The 20,978-nt window shown below is 41.2% G+C and overlaps 1 protein-coding gene across 1 annotated transcript; it reads left to right on the top strand.

The window, feature by feature from the left end:
* Window positions 1–582: 582 nt before the first annotated feature.
* Window positions 583–1,717, top strand: LOC101969875 (histone PARylation factor 1). Its single transcript, XM_040273050.2, has one exon. It carries the CDS (start codon window positions 598–600, stop codon window positions 1,621–1,623), a length of 1,026 nt encoding a protein of 341 aa, XP_040128984.2. The 5' UTR covers window positions 583–597; the 3' UTR covers window positions 1,624–1,717.
* The last annotated feature ends 19,261 nt before the right edge of the window (window positions 1,718–20,978 follow it).

Genomic DNA, 20,978 nt, shown 5'->3' with positions numbered 1-20,978 from the left:
TAAGTTTCTTCCCTCTCCATCATTTGTCATGCTGGTCCTTTCACTTGGGAACCTTCTGTGGACTCCTGTAACAGGCTCCCTCTACAGTTCAGGGTTCTTCCCACCTCTAATGCCTGGAATGTATTTTCCCCAGGTGGTATCCAGACAGCCCTCTCCATTTTGCCATTTGGTTTACAGTCTGGATGCTCAGATCAGTTTTCTAAACCGTTTTCCCCACATGCTTACCACATCCTCTACCATGTTCTCCTGCTTTATTGTCTTCACAGAATTATTCCTATCTGAAAGCATTTCATTCCTTCACTCCAGGGATTCACCAAATGGAATTCATGTGGAGTTCTCTACCATTTCTGCACCTTCCCACTAGAATGTTCCAGAAAAGCCAAAGCCTGTCAGCTGTTCCCTGCTACAACCTCAGTTCAAGTTAGAGGCTTGATATGAAATGATGGTACCCCTTCTCCTTCTCTATAGCTACTCATGCTTTAAGGCCAGGGCACACCATCAACTTACTCCATGAAGTGTGTTTTGATCCTTTCCCTCCTTGCATCATGGCTGGCTTCTCATTCAAACTGAAACTTAAATACTACTTCCAGAGGCAGAATGGTTGGCGGCGGTGGCAAGCGCAGGCCCACCAGGGAGGGGCAGCAGTGTGAAAAAGCAGTTGATGTGAAGAAGAGTAAATCCTGTGAAGCTGATGTCTCTAGTGACCTTCGCAAAGAAGTAGAAGATCATTATAAGCTTTTCCTACCTGAAGATTTCTATCACTTCTGGAAGTTTTGTGAAGAACTTGATCCTGAAAAGCCAGCTGATTCACTTTCCACAAGTCTTGGACTTCGATTAGTGGGTCCGTATGATATTCTGGCTGGAAAACATAAAATGAAGAAAAAATCATTAGGTTTGAACTTTAATCTTCACCGGAGGTTTTACTATGATCCTCCTGAGTTCCAGACCATTATTATTGGCGATAATAAAACTCAGTACCACATGGGGTATTTCAGGGATTCTCCTGATGAACTGCCTGTATATGTCGGTATACATGAAGCAAAGAAAAATTGTACAATTATTCAAAATGGAGATAATGTGTTTGCTGCAGTCAAATTATTTTTGATGAAAAAACTTAAAGAAGTAACAGATAAAAAGAAAGCTAGTCTGTTGAAAAACGTAGATGAAAAACTCACAGAAGCAGCCAGAAAACTGGGGTACTCACTTGAACAGAGAACCCTGAAGATGAAACAGAGAGATAAGAAAGTCGTGACAAAGACCTTTCACAGTGCAGGTTTGGTTGTTCCAGTAGATAAAAATGATGTTGGGTACAGAGAGCTCCCCGAAACAGATGCTGACCTCAAGAGAATTTGCAAGACAATTGTTGAGGAGAGACTGAAAGCATTCGCTCCCATTCAGGAAATGATGACTTTTGTGCAGTTTGCCAATGATGAGTGTGATTATGGCATGGGGCTAGAGCTGGGAATGGACCTCTTTTGCTATGGTTCACACTATTTTCATAAAGTAGCTGGCCAGCTTTTACCTCTTGCATATAATCTGTTGAAGAGGAATCTGTTTGCAGAAATTATTGAAGATCATCTGGCAAACAGAAGTAAAGAGAACGTAGACCAACTTGCAGGATGAATCCGTTTGCTTTGTTGGGTGTACAGTATTTTAAAACAGTATCAAACTTTGTTTTTAAGGAATACGGAAATAAATTGATGGAAAAAATTAAAAATTAAAGAAAAATGCCACTTCCTTGGAAATCCGTCCCTGTTGACTGCAGAGTAGGTAGGCGTCTCCATTACTTTATCAGGGGAGCTTGCCCATTTCCTTCAGGGTACTCTTCAGGATTTGTACTTGTATTTACTTACATGACACTTAATTTTTTTTAACTCTCTCTCTCTCCTCACTAGAAGTCAAGCTACAGAAGTGGGGAGGTGGGTCTCCTGGCTCACCAGGGTATCCCAGGGCCCAGCATGCTACCTATATGTAGTCGGTACCCTAGAAATTCATGGACAAGCCAATGGATGCCTGAGATGTTTTGTGTGTACTATTTACCTGAAAAACAATGATCCTTTCCTATTACCTTTATCTGTTTTTTTAAGTTATAAAATTCAGCATCTCAGTGTCTTATCTCACTCTTGTGTAACCTGGTGTACTCAACCTTAGGAAACTGGGACGAATTCCTCCTTTTCATCTTTCCACCTCAATACAATGGACTCCTTTAGACCAAATTTTCTGACTAGATGTTCCAGGAATGTTAATAAGCATTGTAAGGAAATTGGATTCTGAGACCAAAATGTTTGCCTAGCAGTACATTAAACTGAAGTCGTTTTGTTTTATTTTTGATCACAGAATTTTGAAGGGGATTTTAACATACTATTGCAGACTATAAATGTTCAAGAGGGGAAGTAAAGTAGTCAGTATATCCAGACTTGGTTGAACAACACTGGATACTTTATTCTCTTCTGAATTTCATATTAATTATCCTAGGTATTTCATGGTACATACCTTCTTGCCCTCTGGTTGTTCTTTATTTTCTCATCTTCCGCCTTATATCCTCCTGCTTTTTCGTTAGTTACCTTTTTAAGAGTAATCTTCACTCTGAACCCTCATTTGTCGGGTGCAGAGTGCAGGTGTAACTGTTCAGCCTTGCTTATCAGAAGCTGGATCCATGGCCTGTAAACCTCAGAATCTGATGTACCCAACCTCAAGAGAGCATGCATACCCCCAAGTCTTATTTCTACTTACAGGGTTCAAAAAGTGGGACCATAAAAACGGCTTTCTTGGTGAGTATTTGGGGGAATGCTGTCTAGATCATGGATGATCTTTGGGGTTTATTCCTGGTTTGGAAGATGCAATTGGCCGTCAGTCAGGATGGGCAGGATGTTAAACTCACTCTCTGACCTCAGGTAAGGCAATGGGGGCTCAAACCAATCTGCAAGCCCTCCTCAGCATTGGCCTCCTGACTTCATAATAAAAGTGAGTGCCTGCCTGACTCATCCGTGAGACATTAGCATCTGATCCAGCAAGATAACAAATATTTACCAGCTTACTGTCTGACTGCAGTGTCAATGGAACTGGCGGTGGCCGGAAAAGCAAACAACAAAACAAAACAAAAATAATATAAACCAACAAAATGTTACCCAAATTTACCAAAGAAGGCCTCCCAACCCCAGGTTATTCCATGTAAGAGATTTATAGAACAGCAGACTAAGGATCATTTAGAGGTACCATCGTACAGATAACAAATCTGAGGTCAGGTGGAGCAACTGTCTGCCCAAAACCACCTGATTTGAGGCTGGGACCAAGCAGGGACTAGCACTGGGCTTCCTGATCCTTAATCTGCTGCTCTTTTAATTTCATCAATCTGTCTCAGTAAAGGATATTTTTAGTGCATTGTACTTATTAAACAGTTTTATGCTCTCTGACCCTGTCTTAAAAGCTTATGAGTCAAATGTTTTATATCCCTCTGAGAAACATAAATTAAATAGTTTGTGTTCCCTAATTGATCTTACAGGTTTGTTTGGAGACTCAACTCAGTGGTGAAAGAGCGCTATAAAATATCTGTAATGCAAGGCAAAGATGGAAGTATTGCCGTTATCACGATTCCTTTGAGGGATCAGGGACCACCTCCAAAATTATCAGAGAATCTGAGAATTTCAGAGCCAAAAAAAAACTATTGGAGAACTGCCCTATATTATAGGTGTGCAAGCCAAGGCTGAAGAGGGACAGTTCCATCCTTGGTATTGCATAATGAGTTAGTTATTTGCGGAGGTGGGTGTAGAACTTGGGCCTCATGTCTTCCATAATGATACACTTCCATGATACACCACACTGTTCAGTCTCTGAGAGATCCAGACCTGAAATTAAGAAGCTTATTCTAAACTTGTTTTGGTCACTATGGGGCCAAGGCACAGATGAAATGGAATCCCACGGGGATTAGGAAATGCTGCCCAGGGGCATGTCTGTAAGACATTAGGACTCTCCTTGGGAAGAGAACTAAAGCCTTATTTATCTGAGACTTGGCCTTGGGTATATATCCCCAGGCAGCACCCCAAGCTCCTTTTCACACAGCATCCCTGTTGTTGAAGAGTGAGGTTTACATTTTCTGAGAATGTTCTTGCAAGTCCCCAGCAAGTCTCCTAGCTGGGCAGAAAGTAGGCTCCCAGTGAGAGGCTGGATCTGCCAGTGTTGTCAACAAGCACTGTGGCACACATTCTGGGCGTCTCTCAGCTGAGCTCTAGGGGGCCCAGCAGATGGGAGCACTCTTTATTGCAGACATTCAAAAAGGAAAGCTGGCAGGGCCCAGTGCCCTCTCTCTGCAAACAGGGAAACCAGTCCAAGGAAGGGAGATGATTTTTTTTTTTTGTAACCAGGAATCCCAGTTAATTATAGATCTATGGAGTTGTCCCAGGCTTCTAGACACCCAATTATTTTGGGGGGTATGGCATTACCAGAGACTGAACTCAATGGCACTCAACCACTGAGCCACACCCCCAGCCCTATTTTGTATTTTATTTAGAGACAGGGTCTCACTGAGTTGCTTAGGGACTCCCTAAGTTGCTGAACCTGGCTTTGAACTTGTGATTCTCCTGCCTCAGCCTCCTGAGCCAGCGGGATTATAGGTGTGCACCACCGTGCATGGTTGGACTTTTAATTCTGTGTTTCAATAAAGAAATAGTGAATGAGTGCCTACTGTGTGACAGGTGCTGTGCTAAGTGCTTCACCATTCACTCACTCATCAGTACATACTTATGAAGCCCCTAGAATACGCCAGGCACTCTGTGGGCTCTATACCCATAGTGAGTACCACAGGCAATGACAGCTATAGAGAGACAAGGGATTGAGCAGTTTTAATCAAGGTGGTTCTTATTTGATGGGGGGGGGGCGGTTACAGGGTGCTGCTGAAAACATCAAATCTAGTTTGGGGATGGAGGAAGTGAAATCACTAACAGGGTCCCCTAAAATAAAGCATAGAAGCTAGGACCTAAGGCTAAGGAAGAATCATGTGAGTCAAGGGTAGGTGGGCAAACATTCTGGATGGAAAGGTCCTACGTGCAAGGCCGTGCAGACAAGAGCCTGGCACAGCAGGGCTCTGGAGGACACCCGGTGTGGATGGAGTGGAAGTGATGAAGCTGGAGAGACAGGCGACAGATCACAGCCAGGTGAGCAGTTCAGGCATTTGGATCCCTGAGGACCAGAGGCTCAGGGCGGTGTGAGTAGTGGTGTCTAGAAGAAAACACAACGGGCTGACTTGTATGCCATGGGTTGTCCAGCCTCAATGGGCTTCAGGCAAGGATGGACAACCATTTCCTGAGGAGGTAGAAAGGGCATTTGCATGTTGGATATAAAGGACCTAGAGAAAGTTACTACAGGACAGCTGATACCTGCGAGGCAGGAAGAAGCAAGCTTGAGTCTCTTGTCTTCTTCACTGACTCCTGTCATATCCACGAAATACCATCTTTTTAAAACATTCATTTCAGAGCCACTTCTCAAGACAGCTTGGAGGCTGTATGATCAGAGTTTCATCCAATATTTGAAGGGTAGAGAGGAAAACCTGGATTTGGAGCGGCTACCAATCTGGGCCAGTTTTTTTCTTTCCTTTCCTTCTTTACCTTGCCCCCTCTTCCTCCCACTCTCCCTCTTCTCTCCCTCCCTCTCTCCTTTTTTTTTTCTTCTTTCCTTTCTCTCTTCTATCCTTTCCCCCTACCTGGACTAGATATCCCTGACATTGACATTGAGGGGAGGTAGCCATTCACATTTCAGTGAGGATTTCCCTCATTGGCTCTTTCAATTCTAGAACTTACTTTTAATTTTAATTTCTGTGGTGATATTCTTCAGCTTGTCATCTACTTACTTAAAAGGATGAATCCGTTTTTTGAGAGTTGTTAATAATTTCAACATCTGGAATATCTGTGGATTGGTTTCTACTTGACAGTTTTCTCCTAGGTCCTGTTTCTGGGTATGCAAGGTGTATTTGGTATGCAAAGTGGTAGATTCACTTTCTTTTCTGCAGGTGGGTAGAGTAATTGGGTCCAACGTAGACTCAGCTGAGGCGAGGCTAGATTTCTGCTCTTGACCTGCTTGTTCTTGCTTGGCCTCAGCTCCGTGTTGAAGGCATGGCCCTCCAGGGGTTCTGTGTGAGAACTTGAGGGGTTTATCAGGATCGCTTCAGTCCTGGATTCTCTTGGATTCTAATTTTTGTTTACCCAGTATAGTAGCCCTGCTAAAACCTTAGCTGAGCTTTTCCAACACTTTCTATTTGGCTTTTAGCCTCCTACTCTGACAGCTTAAGTTTTGGCAAATACCCTGAGGGGAAACATCAAAGGTGGCTTACCTTTTCTCTTTAGAATCTTATCCCTCAAGTCCTAATTGCAGTCTCCCAACAGGCTCTTTTTTTTTTTTTTCCTTTATCCAGCTTTTTTTTTTTTTTTTTTAAAGAGAGAGCAAGAGAGATAGAGCGATAGAGAGAGAGAGAGAGGATTTTTTTTTAATGTTTATTTTTTAGTTCTCGGCGGACACAACATCTTTGTTGGTATGTGGTGCTGAGGATCGAACCCGGGCCGCACGCATGCCAGGCGAGCGCGCTACCCCTTGAGCCACATCCTCAGCCCCTATCCAGCTTTCTAATTGTTCTTGTGTAAACTCCAGGCTTCTAGCATTAAAGACTGGAATGAAGGACACTTAAGCCTGGAAGGCCAGGGGACAGCTACTCTAGATGGAGAGTTACTGAGTTCTCAGGAGGCCTTCAGGACAGCTTAATCACCAGGCTCTTTTGACCACTGGTTTGTGTCCCAGGATTTCCAGAACTTTGCTGCCTCACTCTCCTTCGGGTACTTTATTCAGTTTAAGATTCCTCTTACCTGGAGACTTGGGTCCTTGGTATTGGGGACCAGCAGGAAAGAGGGAGCAGGTAGGAAATCATAGGTTGGTTCTCAGTGAAGTGATATTGTGCCCATGGGGAGTGTTTAGAAACAGGTAGGTTTTCACCCCTCTTTGGTTCCCACAATGTCTGGAGAAGAACTACTGGGGTCAGGAATTCTTGGAATAGACCTTCACAAAGTGATTTTTTTTTTTTTTGGTCCAAAATATTATTTTCCCATTAAGGAAGACAGAGCCCTTCTGCATGCACTCTGGATTCTACTCCCTCAGATCTTCTCATGCACCCCTTTTATTCCCTTTTCCTCCTGTAACTCCACTTTTTCCTACTCTCTTGGATCATCCCACAAACATAAGAATGAGCATGAGTGTCTCCAATTAAAAGCAATACAAAACAGGATCCAGAGCTTGACTTTGCTTCTTCCTCTATCTCACCATCTCATCTCTCTGTTTCTTCCACAGAAGGAAAACCTTCTCAAAAGGTCATCTGGGATCTTTCTACATTCTCCTCTCATGTTCACTCTTCCATCCACCATAGCCAGGCTTCGGCCCCACTATTCTATTGTGTGTGCTCTTATCTTATTGCTAAATCCAAATCACTTCTCTCTTCCCAGTTTACTTGACCTCTTAGTAGTATTCATCAAGGATCAATATTCACATCTTTTCTCCCCTGGGAATGCTATGAAATCGTACTCTTCTGGTTTACTTATCCTTCTCTGGCCATTCTTTCTCGGAGTCCTCTGCTGCTCTCCTCTCTAGTCTCTTGATGTCTGAATCTCCCAGTCTGTGCTCAGCTTCTCATTCTCCTCTTTTCATCCAGGTGACCTCCATGTTTGACTCTGTTTTTAATTATCATCCATAGATGATAATGATTTTCATCCTAAAATGACCCCCAATCTCAACCTCTCCCCTGAATACCACTTCCATCCCATTGGATGCTCAATTTCTTGTGCATGTTTAGTGAGCAGCACTAAAGCATTTTTTACAAATATGTAATGTATTGCAAATATTTATTGAAGCCCTTCTGTGTGCCAGGCACTCTATTAGATTTAAGTTTGACTTTCCAGAGTGAGGCCTCCTGGCTTCCATTTTTGCACCTCAAACTCACTCTTTCCTAGTTTCCACATTCCCTAAGGTGTCCAGATCAAAAGTTTGGGGGTTGTCATGGTGTCCTCCATATCTGATCCATAAGTGCATCTCTCCACATTGTACCTTGAATACACAACATTTTTCTGAGTTCATTCTACGGTTCTCCTTTGCCTAGATGGAGGCACTAGGTTTTTTATTTTTTAATTTTTTTTACATCAGAAATTTATTAGTTGCTCAAAACATTACATTTATCTTGACATATCATATATCATACATTTGATTCAAATGGGGTATGAATTCTTATTATTCCCACGTGTACAGATTGCAAGATCACCTTGGTTATACAGCCATGTTTATACATACTGCCATACTAGTGTCTGTTGTATTCTGCTGCCCTTCCTGTCCCCTTCCTATCCCCGCTCCCCTCCCCTCCCCTCCCCTCCCCTCCTCTCTCTCTACCTCATATTTTTAAATTTTTTTAAAGCAGTTTCCTTTTTCTCTCTGCAATATTCCATTCTCTTCATAGTGTTCAGGGTAACTTTCTCAAAACACAATCCGGTCAGGTTACTATCCCCACTTGCTCAAAGTTAATGACTTATCTATGCAACTTAATGCAACTTAGCTCAAAAATCTAAACTTCTTACCATAGTTTAGGGAGTGCTGTGTGTTCTGGCTCTTGCCTTCCATGCTGACTTCAACTTGTACCCTCTCTTCATGGCCTCCTCCGCCATGCTGACCAACTGTTGCTCCTCAAACAGGACAAGTACCTTCTTACCTTAGTGCTTTGGCACTTTTCCCCATTGCCTAAAACACCTCTGCCTTGTCACATGGATGGCCACTCCTTATCCCTCAGGCCTTAGTTTGAAGATCACTCTTCAGAAAGACTTCTCCTGATCATTTAATGTGAAGTATGCTCCTAGTCACTCCTGTCATCATATTTAATTCTCTAGGTATCACTTGTCACTATCTGTGTTTTCTTCACTGACGAATTCATTTATATATTTCTTTTCTTAGGATCACTATCCCTAATGAGAACATAGAAAATAAGAGAGCATGCCCATGTCTGTCTCATTTACAACTGTATGGTCAGTATCTAATAGAGTGCCTGGCACACAGAAGGGTTTCAATAAATATGTGCAATACATTACATATTTGTAAAAAATGCTCTAGGAGCATTTCTAGGAAATCTTGAATTCCATTTGACAGTTTGGTAGCAAGAAAATTTTCATATCTTTGTTTTCTTACTTTTTAAAAATGAGAGATGCTTCCAAATCTAGTCAGTTACCGTTACATCCTCTGATACCATAGATTGGATTTGCTAGTTTCTGAAATTTATTTCTATAAATGAAAATAAATATTAGACATTCTTTTACATTTAGCTCTTTGGCTCAGGATTCTGTCAAGTCGCCTTATTGTTTCATGTAGCCATGGTGCATCTTTTTCATTGCTGTGTACTATTGGTTTTGAATATATAAAATATATGTATTTATTCTAAAAATAAAATAATTAGGTGGTGATGTTACAGAAGAGTGGCTTACCAAATGTGACTTTAGAAGCTCCCCTTCTCCACCAGAGGTGGCCAAGGAAATGGTTCTACAGCACCCCCTCTTCTTGCCATTCTTTCCTTCAACCAGAGTAGTTCCTGGTTTTGCCAACTTCATAGACTGGCATGTAGGAGTCTAGGTATTAGATTGGAAAAGGATGTGTCTGCTGTTTAAAGAATTGTTATTGGACTGGGGATGTGGCTCAAGCGGTAGCGCGCTCACCTGGCATGCGTGCGGCCAAGGTTCGATCCTCAGCACCACATACAAACAAAGATGCTGTGTTCTCCGATAACTAAAATATAAAAATATTAAAAAATTCTCTCTCTCTCTCTCTCTCTCTCTTTAAAAAAAAGAAATTGTTATCTCCAAACTCAGCTACTGATGTCAGACATTGGATTTTGAGCTCTGCTGCCTTTGAGATGTGGCTTGGGGTAACTGAATTAATCACTTTGTGCCTCTTTTCCACAAATGTATAAATATGAGAGCAAAGATATTAGATTAGGTTAAGTAAGCTAAAGTACATTAAATGCTTGTCACAGACCTTCACATATATAGTTATGTTTTCATAAAAGTTAGCTACTGTATCATTTTCATCATCATCAATTTCATCATTCATGTGCCAAAAGTTCTCTCTGCTCTGTTGACCTATGTTCATTCTAGGCTTTGTTGCAGTCTCTCAGCCTGGGATCCTGCTCAGTGGAAACTGGATGCTTCCCTGATTCTCCTCCTAGTTGGGTCTCCTGGCTTGCCCCCAGCCTGTGCACAGGATATAACCAACTCAGATTTGAATGCCTGAGAAACAGCTGCTCCACCCTTAGCCAGGCCACATTCCTCAAAGAGAAGAGGGAAGGAAAGAGAGGACAAGTCTTAGCTAAGCTCCTCAAGCATACAATGAGCTGGACACTCCAGAAACATTCAAGGTGGGTTCCGAACCCTTAGGGTCCTCCAAAGATACCTGTAGACAGACACCAAGATTGGTAATTCTATCACAGGATAACTTGGTCCAGTTTTTGGTTCATCAGCACAGGGACTCTGAAATCACTGAACTCCTCTCCCTGCTAAGGATTTCTTGGGTGGAGTGGTGTGTATTTGCCAACATGCAGTTGGAGGATGGGAAAACGGGCTAACAATGAGCAAGACTCTGAAGATGTTGGGTAGGAAGATGAGTCTTATTTAGTGTGCCCCAGAGGACCAGGATTCACAGGGGATTATGTAGCCATAAAGGACGTGTGCTAGGTCATGAAGAGCAATGTCCCCAGACCAGTACCCAAGCTGTAGGAGAGCGGTAGAGTTATTCTGAGCTGCTCTAGTGTTTGTCTCGTTGTCTGCCTTGGAAACATCATTCACCCCGCCCTGGGTTTTTTCAGTTGCAGGCTTCAAATAAACAATCGGGTGAGGTCGTGCCATCAGAAGGCAAGGCACAGGGGTTTGCTGCACTTTTCATCTGAGACTCACTTTAAACACTGATGTGCTTAATGCCTAATGACTTCAGGCAACTTTCCATGAAGGGAATGGTGGCAGGGGTAGTGATGGTGAAGAATGGTGTTGTTTATAGACCAGTTTCCCGTCAGTACTGCCAGGCGGGCAGCATCCTTCAGAAACAAAGGCAGCATCTCCTGGGCATCACGTTCCGTCTGTGTCTGGCTGGGAGGGCCATTACCCGGTTTGGACTACACATTAAAACAATGTGTCAGCTGTCTCTAAGTAGAGACAATGATGTTGTACTGCCCTCCAGATAAGCGCAAAGTCTATGTTTAAATCCTGACCCACCCTTCAACTCCATTATATTATTCAAGACCTTGTACACAGGGAAGGACAGAATCCTGAGCTCCATGACTTGTGCCTCTGGGGACTTGGGCAGGCTTTCGCACTTTAGTCTCCTAATTTGTAAATCAAAGATAATAGACTCTACCTCACAGAGTTGTTCTGAGTATTAAATGAGATAATGCATTGAAATATTGAGCACAGCATATGGCACAGAGCTAGCACTGAGCACAGACTGGCTGCTACCACCCCGGGCCACTAGCTGGGAGACAGGAAAAGGAAAGATGAGGAGATGAGGCTCAAACGCAGGCACTAAACCCTAACAGAGAAATGTCACCACACTATGAAATATGTTCCCTGCAACTTGACTGGCACATGTTATCACTTTTTTTGTTCAGTGCTGGGACATGGAGCCCCATGTGTTTGTTCTCCACCACAGTGTCTCTAAACATTTTTTGATAATGTACTTCATCAGTGAAACAATTTTAAGCTCTCATTGTAAATGAGCATACTGATATACTGATAAATATATCATGAAACATGTGAAATACAATTCTTTAAAGTTAAAATAGAAATGAATAAAAGATGTGAGATACACACACACACAATGGAGTATTATTCAGCTATACAGAAGAATGAAATTGTGGTATTTGCTGGTAAATGGATTGAACTGGAGACTATCATGCTAAATAAAATAAGCCAATCCCCCAAAACCAAAGGCTGCATGTTCTCTCTGATATGCAGATGCTAACGCACAATAAGCCATGGTGGTAGAGGGAACAGAATTTCATTGAATGAAGGGAATGAAGGCAAGGGAGAGGGGATAGGAATAGAAAAGACAGTAAAGTGAATTGGACAGAACTTTCCAATGTTCCTATGTGAATACAGTGTAACTTCACATCATGTACAACCACAGGAGTGGGAATTCATACTCCATATATTTAAATACATTATATCATCATATATAACTAATAAGAACAAATAAAAATGAATAAGTAATATTAAGTAATTATCTCTAACAATTCTTCCTTTTCTTGGAGACATCTATATTGGCCTGTGGGTGGGATGGGGGCCCTGAGAGAGGCCATTCTATCAGGCTCCTTGATGTAAGGACCAAGTGAGTCACATCCTTCTTAGAGCAGTTATAGAGCTTTAATTACACATATCTTTGTAGTTGGTTATATCACGCACACACATAAACAATAGCAACGACAAGGAAATCTCCTGGAAGTTATCATTCAGTGATAACATACAGAGCTACACTTTAAAGGGTCTGTGTATCCAAACCTTATTAAGAACCCTACATATGCTAAATAACACCTACATGTGCTAAATGCTAGTAAGAACTGGGGATGGAGAGAGATAAGACACAATCCCAGCACTGAGCATCTGGGCTTTTAATCAGGAACACACCTATAGTAAATAAATATAGTATCCTGTAACACATACACTTAAAAAAAGTCTAAAATTAAGATCAAGAGGAAGGAGTGGGGGCTCTCCTGGAAGGCTTTCCAGAAGAAATGATGTCTGCTCTGGTTCTGTTTCCATGCCCCCCCCCCCAGTATGGGGCAGGGGGGATTGAACTCAGGAACACACCACAACTGAGCTACATCTCCATCCTTTTTATTTTTTATTTTGAGAAAGGGTCTCACTAAGTTGCCCAGGCTGCCTTTAAACTTGCAACCCTCCTGCCTCAACCTCCTGAGAAGCTGGGATTGCAGGCATGTGCCACCATACCCAGCAGGTACGGATCTAAAAGATGAATAAATATTCAATAGGTAGATAAAGTAGAAAGACTGTTTGGCTGAAAGGTACAGAGGTGTGAAAGGCCTCTACATTCAGAATGCTGAACACCTCTACATGCTGCTGGAAAGTTTGACATGCTGATGTGTTTAGATTCTGAGGGGGGAAGGAGGTCAGAGGTGATCTTGAACAAGATGGATGAGTACCACATTATGATGTTCTTTATGACGAAATTTGGACTGAAACCCAAGAAGGAGGAATGGGAATGGCACGGTCAGATGTGCTTCTTAGAAGGATGCTTCTGGCTGCTCTATGAGGCATGAAGCTGGGCATTCAGGGTCTCCTGGGAGTCCAAGAGAGAGGGGACATGAGGCTGAATTGATTCCACAGAGGGACGGTGTTGCTGAAAGAGTTCAAATAATTTGGAACTTAGTAGTCCATCTTGGAACATGCAGAGCCCTTCTGATTCCTTCTGTCTTCAATTGTACAGGAGATTAAGTGAAGTTCCTTATTCCTGAGAGGCAGTGAGACTCGATAAGAGAGTTTCCAAGACAAAGGTCTAAAGATACAATTCCTCTGTCTTTTTCCCAGAAAGACTCTCCTAAGGTCACTGAAACAATTTCCCCAAATCCTCAGTTCTAGCAGGGATCCCAGCCTATCAGATCGCCAAGGCTGAAGGGCCACTTCTGCATCTCCTACTGTGTTCTAATGTAGGAGAATGGCTCTTGGATTGGGCTTGCTTTGACTACAAGGGAAGGCTCCACACTGAGAACTGGCCTCTCTTGCTACGTGAAGACCCCCAATTTCTAAATTAATTTAGGCCATATTTTTTTTCTGGAATTCCAAGATTTGGAGGTGGTAGACACAAATGTAGACATTTATCCATTTTCAGATCTCTAAACTTTTCCCCAAATTTACTTCTTTGCTTGATGTTGATTTTTTGAATCTTTAGTCTAGCAAATATATAGGAAAGTGTGCAGATTGTTTAAGTGAAAGTTTATGAAGTATTAGTACTTATGTACCTAGAACTCAGATTAACAAATAGAAAAGTACGAGCATCTCAGAAGACCCTCCATTTTTCTTTCCCAAAACTCCCCTCCCCAAGGCTAATCAGTGTTCTACAGATTGTTCTGCCTGATTTCCAGCTTTCCAATCCATTGATTTGCATTGTATTAGTTTTTATTTTTGTGCAGGCCTGAATATGCCACAGTTTTTTCCTGTTGTTAAAGGGGATTTGGGTAATTTTCAGTTGGAAACTGTTACAAGTAGAGCTGCTATGAATGTTTCTGTACAAATTCTAGTGCTTACATGTGTGCTTTTTTGGTTCATTTTATGTCCAGGATCACAGAGTATGCACACATTGCTGGAGGAGTAAGCTGATATTACTAACCAGGTTTCCAAAGCACTCTCATAGATTTAGCCCATCAGCAATGTTTAAGAGTTCCACTGGATCCACACCTGTACTAATACTTAAAATTCTCTCTCTCTCTCTCTCTCTCTCTCTCTCTCTCTCTCTCTCTCTCTCTCTCTCTTTCATTTTACTTATTCTGGTGGACTTGTGATGGTATCACATTATGATGCAATTTGCATTTCTCTGATGACTAATGAAGTAGATAATGACTGCTTTATTCATCTTTTCATCTTAATTTCTATCCCTTTTCACTGCTCCTCAGTTTGACCCAATTTATGATGGACCCTAACTTCTCCACCAATCCTGCTCTATAAAATAACTAATATCCCATTCAGCTGTAATATAGTATCTGCTCTTTTGTGCATCAGTTTGTGCTCATTCAAATGCAAAGGCATCAACTCAAATCAAAGTAGCTTATGTTGATAAAAAAGGAAAGAAAATAAAATTCTTTAGCTTCTATAACTGGATAGTCTTGTGCAATACCTCAGATATAGATTGATTTAGGGCTCAAAGAGTGCATCACTTTCTGTATTTTTCTCTTTCAACGTGCTGTGTTGGCTCTAGATGTCTTGATGTATGGTGCCTGCCATGGTCCCAGTTTTGCATAGGTACAGGCTCAAGTTCAAAGCAAAAGAGACGTTCTTTTTCCAAACTTAAACAAATAATAAGCCCTAAAATTGATTTTTATTGGCTCTGACTGGCCTGTTTGTGTTGTATGTCCAGTCCTGAAACCACTTTCCTGGGAGATTGGCTTGGACCTGGTAATATGTCTAACCCTGGGAGGAGGTGGACTGGATTATTCCTGTTCAAATCAAATGGTTTAGTTGAGGCAGATTGATTTTTTCAGAAGTAACATGCAGTAAAACTACCCAGAGAGTGAAAAGATGCTGGAAAGCAAATTCAGCAATTGTCTGCTGTACTCAATGAGTCAGGTCCAAGGACAGAAAGCTTAGAGATATTCTTGAGTTTTCCTTCTCTCTCAGTTACGACTATTCATCAATTCTATACCCTCAATGGCTCCCTAATCTATCCACTTTGTCACTACTGTAACCAATCTAGACCTGGTAATCATTCTTTGCCTCTTGCTGTAGTTTCTCACCCCCCTATCCTTCTCTCTAAACTCTAAAAACAATGACAATAATAATAAATTGTTTTTAGGGCTTATTAAATAACCCAACACTGTGCAAAGCACTTTTCACTCTCATTCTGTTTTCAGAGCAACTCTGAAAACAAAGCAACTGCATGATTTGGTACTTGTTAACCAACCCAGTACCCAATTCATTATAATATTTACCTATATACATAATATTAAGTAAGTAACTGTGATAGTTCCCATGGTATATAATAGAAAACTATAATTAGAAGCTAACTTCTCAATACTCAAATTTCTTTAATGGCTTCTTATATCCATATATTTCTCATATCTATTATTATGCATCAAACAATTCCAAACTTTACTATCTTGAAAACAATAGTAAGCATTTATTTACATCAAACATCTATAATTTAGGCCAGTATTGGGAGGAAAGGCTTAGCTCTGTTTCTTGCAATAGCAGCTAAAATGCCCTGACTAGGTGATGGAGAATCCACTTCCAAGATGGCTCACTCATGATTGACAAGCTTGTGCTGGCTACTGTTTGCAAGCTCAGCTGGGGCTGACAGTCAGGGATCTCAGTTTCTGCCCATATGACCTCTTCATAAGGACTTCTCCATAGGTTGTTTTGTGCTTCCTCACAGCATGGTGACTAGATTCTAAAAGTGTCCCAAAAGGGAGGAAGTAAAAGATGCCATTTCTTAAGACATGAGCCCAGATTCTGGCAGAGTAGCACAGAACTCAGATTCAAAGGGAAAGCCAGAAAACATCTCTCAATGTGAGGAATATCAAATAATTTTTGGATCAATCCTTAAAACTGCTGCATTTTAACTATAAAAATTCATAAAATGGACTGAAGGCTTTCCATGATTTGGCACTTATTAACCAACCCAGTACCCAATTCATTGTAATATTTACCTGTACACATAATATTATAATATTATGAACTTGCACACGATTTTATAAATATTATAACTATTTTGTAAATATTATAAATATTTTATAAATATTATAAAATCATATTTACAAGGTAAATATTACCTTGTCTTTCCTCAATTTTTACAATGTAATGTGTTTTTCCTCACCTCAGCATCATGGTTCCTGCTATTCGTACCTGCCTGGAGTGCTTTCACTATCTTTACTTGCTCTTTCAAATCTCAAAAGGAAAGTTCTCCTACTATGTTAGTCTAGCTTAGGTTCTTCTATTTTAAGGCCTCATACAAAATTTGGCATCTAATAGTGAATCATATATGTGTTTTGACAGAAGAAATGACTGACAGGATGAGAAAATCCCTACTCCTTCAGTCTGAAACCCTCTTTCCCTCTCCGTGTCATCGTATGCTGAACCTCAACCCCTCTCATCTTCTAGCCTCAGGTGGATGGGCTCCAGCTCTTGTAGGAATTCAGGTCTTCATTGTATTTATCTGTTCTTTTTAGATAGACATGACAGTGCAGTGTATGTTAACATATTATACATACATGGAGTATAACTTATTCTAATTTGGATTCCCTCCTTGTGGTTGCACATGATGTGGAGTTTCAGTGGTTGGGTATTGGTGTATGAACACAGGAAAGTTATGCATTCTACTGTCTTTTCAGGTCTTCTTAAAATGTTACCTCCTGAGGGAAGTGACAATTTTCCTAGGATCTACCCAGGATAAACACTCAGCCTCAGGACTCACTGGCTCCCGTGCTTGCACGAATGGAAAGTCTTGGAAGCTTGTTTTCATGGAACCTTTGTCTAACGGTTGCAGTTATGTCAGATTTGTTTTGAAACTCCTGGATAGTACACATAATGTTTCTCTGACTCACAATTCTTTATGTTCTTAGAGAACAGGAAACAGATGTCCTCAGGATCAGCAGAGTAAAGTTGAATTTTAATAGGTAGAGGGTACACTATGAGCAAAGGCTAAGAGGAATGAACTTGCTCCCCTTGTCCAATGGAGAAGACTTGGCCGTCACCATTTCATAGCCTGCAATACATTTCTGGCCAGGAAAAGAGACAGATTTTATTATGGTCACACATGGGACAACAAGCCACAGACCTGGTTTACCACCATTGGAGACTGTGGTTCAGCTCCCTTGGGAATTGTTTTCTTACTGATTTTTTTTTTTTTTGTACTGAGGAGTGAATACATGGGCACTTAACCACTGATACACATCCCCAGTCCTTTTTTTGTATTTTATTTAAAGACAAGGTCTCACTGAGTAACCTAGGGCCTCACTAAGTTGCTGAGGCTGGCTTTGAACTCAGGATCTTTCTGCCTCAGCCTCCCTGAGCTGCTGAGATTACAGGCATGCATCCCCACACCTGGCTTTTCTTACCTATTAAATGAGAGCTCTAAGATAAAATGGTCCATTCCAGTTCCAGCAGTTGGTGATTCTGACCAAGAATATCAAAGTGATTGACTGTTCCACCTCTGGAGGCAAACAAACCAGGGTTTGATATCTGGTTTTGTCCCCTTTAAACTATAGCAAGTGGCCTATAGCAAGTTGATTTACCTATTTAAGTCTCTCTTATTTTGTTTTTAATCTGTAGTCTGGGAAAATACTAGTTCTTCTCTTTCCTTATAAGCTGTTTTTTGAATTTACATGAGATAAGCTGTACAACGGTTAGGTTACTGTGAGTACCTAATTAATTAAATAATTCACCCATTACTGAGAACTTCTTACAAGAGGATGTGGTCCTGTGGAGTAGTTAGAGTCTTGACTTTGGAATCAGATAATTCATGAGCTTAAAGACTGATTTTATTATCTATTATCTTTGTGATTTGGGGAAGTGACTTTCTGAACTTTGGTTTCTCATCTCTTAAGAAAAGATGATACCCACATCTCACATAGGTTGTTATGGTGATTAAATAAGAAAAAATACATAAGATACATTTCCCAATATCTATCATATAAGATGCTCCATAAGTACAAATTGTGTTTGGGGACTAGGAGTGTAGCTCAATGGTAGAGCATGTGCTTTTTATAGCATTGCAGGCCCTGGGTTCAATCCCCAACACCAAAACACTGCATTTTGGAAATTATTATTATAAGTAATCATTTTCTTCAGGAAATAACCTATAGATGACTTTGGTTGGAGAGTAGAGAGCCAGAGGAATGCTGGGAGATGTTTGGAGAAAATAGGTTGGGACCATACATGATGGCTGTTGAATGCACAGGTGGGGATTTTGAATTTTTCCCATTGGTAATAATGGGTCACTGAAGAAGTTTAGGTTTTACAAAAATAATAATAATAATAATAATAATAATAATAATAATTATTATTATTATTATTATTATTTCAATGGGTAATATAGAAGATATTGAAGAAAAGATATAATGGATATTAAGGGACTTATTCATTCATTCATTCATCCCTTCCATCAATTATCTAACAATTCTGGAGCCTCCATAGACCAGGCACTATTGGTAAGGATGCAGAACAGGACAAATAATGCAATTAGATCTAAGGTGTAATAAGTACTAGAATAGAGAAGTACATCAGTAAGTATCTACTCAGATTTTTGGAGGGAGCCAAATATGCTTCCAGATGAAGTGATGTTTAAACAGAGACCCGAAGTATAAATAAGGGGGGGGAAACTTTTTGGGTGAAAAAAATGTCCAATGCAAAGGACGCCAGAGAGAGCAGGGCTGGTGAAGAGCTTGGAGACTTTCAGTCTTGAAGACGAGAGTCCAGGAGAAACTGGATGAGGGTGGCGACCATGGGTTGGAGAAAAGGGGGTCCATGAACATGTCACAGTAGCCATAGAGCCTATGGAGTAGGAGGTGGGGGAGTGTGGGAAGGTGGATGGGGTCACAAGTGCCTCTGACCTGACACCCCTTCCCGTGTCAGCCCAGCCATCCTCTGCCTTGCCTTCTGCCTCTCATGGGCGTCTGCTGGATTTTGCTTGTTGACTTGATTTAGTTGTGAATTATGCGTGCTTTCCTTTATGTCCTAGCCTGGGGCTGCACCAAACAGGAACTTGTATAAGATGTGCCAAGGGCAGAAGTGAAGCAGTGGCCATTGTTACCCTCTGAAGGTCACAGTGTTCAGACGGAGGGACAGGCTGAGAGGTTTCTGGTGGGTCCTGCCACTTCCAGCTTTGCCTCTCGACAACCATCCAGGCCCTCCAACTCGCCTGTGGCATTTTCCCTTTGCCCCACTTTGGAGGCTGTATCTGCCTGACTTGTCAGCTTTACTATGACTCCTTCGTTGGTTCTTCAAATCCCTTCCAGAACTCCACTTGCCCAGTTTCTCCCAGAATTGTGTAATGTCTAATTCTTATCATAACTCTCTTATTCCACAGCAGTGAAGCTACCCTGACCGAATCTGACTGATACAAGACTCATAAAATCCTAAGTAGCTTGGATTTCACTTATCCTTGAGTATTCCTGGTATGCTCAGGCAGCCAGGGAAGGGCTGATATTGGCGTTTTTTTCCTCCTAAGGAGAGACATAGATCATCATCTCATTTAGTCTAGAACCAAATAAAGGTATTTACTTGAGACTCTGCCTACTCTCCTTCCCTTTAACCCAGTACATCAAAACATGGGAAATGATAAGCCAGATGACAAAACAACAGCATAAAAAGGAGGAGAGAAGCAAGAATGTTCCAAGAAGAGGGAACAGAATGTGCAAAGATCCAGGGGTCGCAACTCCCCCCTTGTCTGCCTTAGGCTTTATGGAGATTCAGTGAGATCATGAGCATGAGGCATACAGTAAATGATAAAAACAAAACAAAACTGTGCAGATATGAAGTCAAAATGGGAAGACTATTTGAAAGAAGGACTTTTTGCTTTCTATTCTTCAGTAGTTCTCTGGGATATTCAGTTCACCTCTGTGCTTCAGGCTTTGGACAACTACAATTTCAAAGAACATGTTTATACAGTTAGTGCCAGTAAGGCCTAGAGCATTTGGCTCTGAGAATACAATTGTCTGCTCTTGAGCCATTAGGGGAAAAGAACTGAGAGTACCTACAGACCAGTTTTTCTGCTTTCATGCCAGAATTTTTTCTGAAATAGAAGTGTGCTCACAACGTAAGAATTATTTCAACTTTTCTGCCCCAAACCTTTTCAATTTGTTTTTTTTTTCTCCTCTGTCCCTGGGGTAAGAGAGGGGTAAATACCCTTAAGAATCTAACCCTAGCACTTACTTGCCATGTGAATGTGGGCAGGTTACATTAATTCTCTGCATCTCAATTTCTGGGTGTATAAAATGGAACAATGATGTATCTCACGAGGTTGTGGGGATTAAATAAGTTATGTGTATGGTCCTTAGAGTACATAGCAGATAGTGAGTGTTCAGAAAATGTTAACTGATGTTCTTATAATTAAGGTAATAGGTTTTATTATTGAATCAAAATATTAATTTCTTAGGTGTCCAAGTCAAATATGTGAGGTTTTCTTTTTTTTTTTTTTTTTTGTACCAGGGATTGAATCCGGGGTGTTTAACCACTGAACCACATTCCCAGTCCTTTTTAAAA

Source organism: Ictidomys tridecemlineatus, chromosome 1 (genome assembly GCF_052094955.1).
Source record: "Ictidomys tridecemlineatus isolate mIctTri1 chromosome 1, mIctTri1.hap1, whole genome shotgun sequence".
Taxonomy (NCBI): Eukaryota; Metazoa; Chordata; class Mammalia; order Rodentia; family Sciuridae; genus Ictidomys; species Ictidomys tridecemlineatus.
The sequence above is the reverse complement of the archived record's forward strand: the minus strand, read 5'-3'. Positions and strand labels throughout refer to the sequence as shown.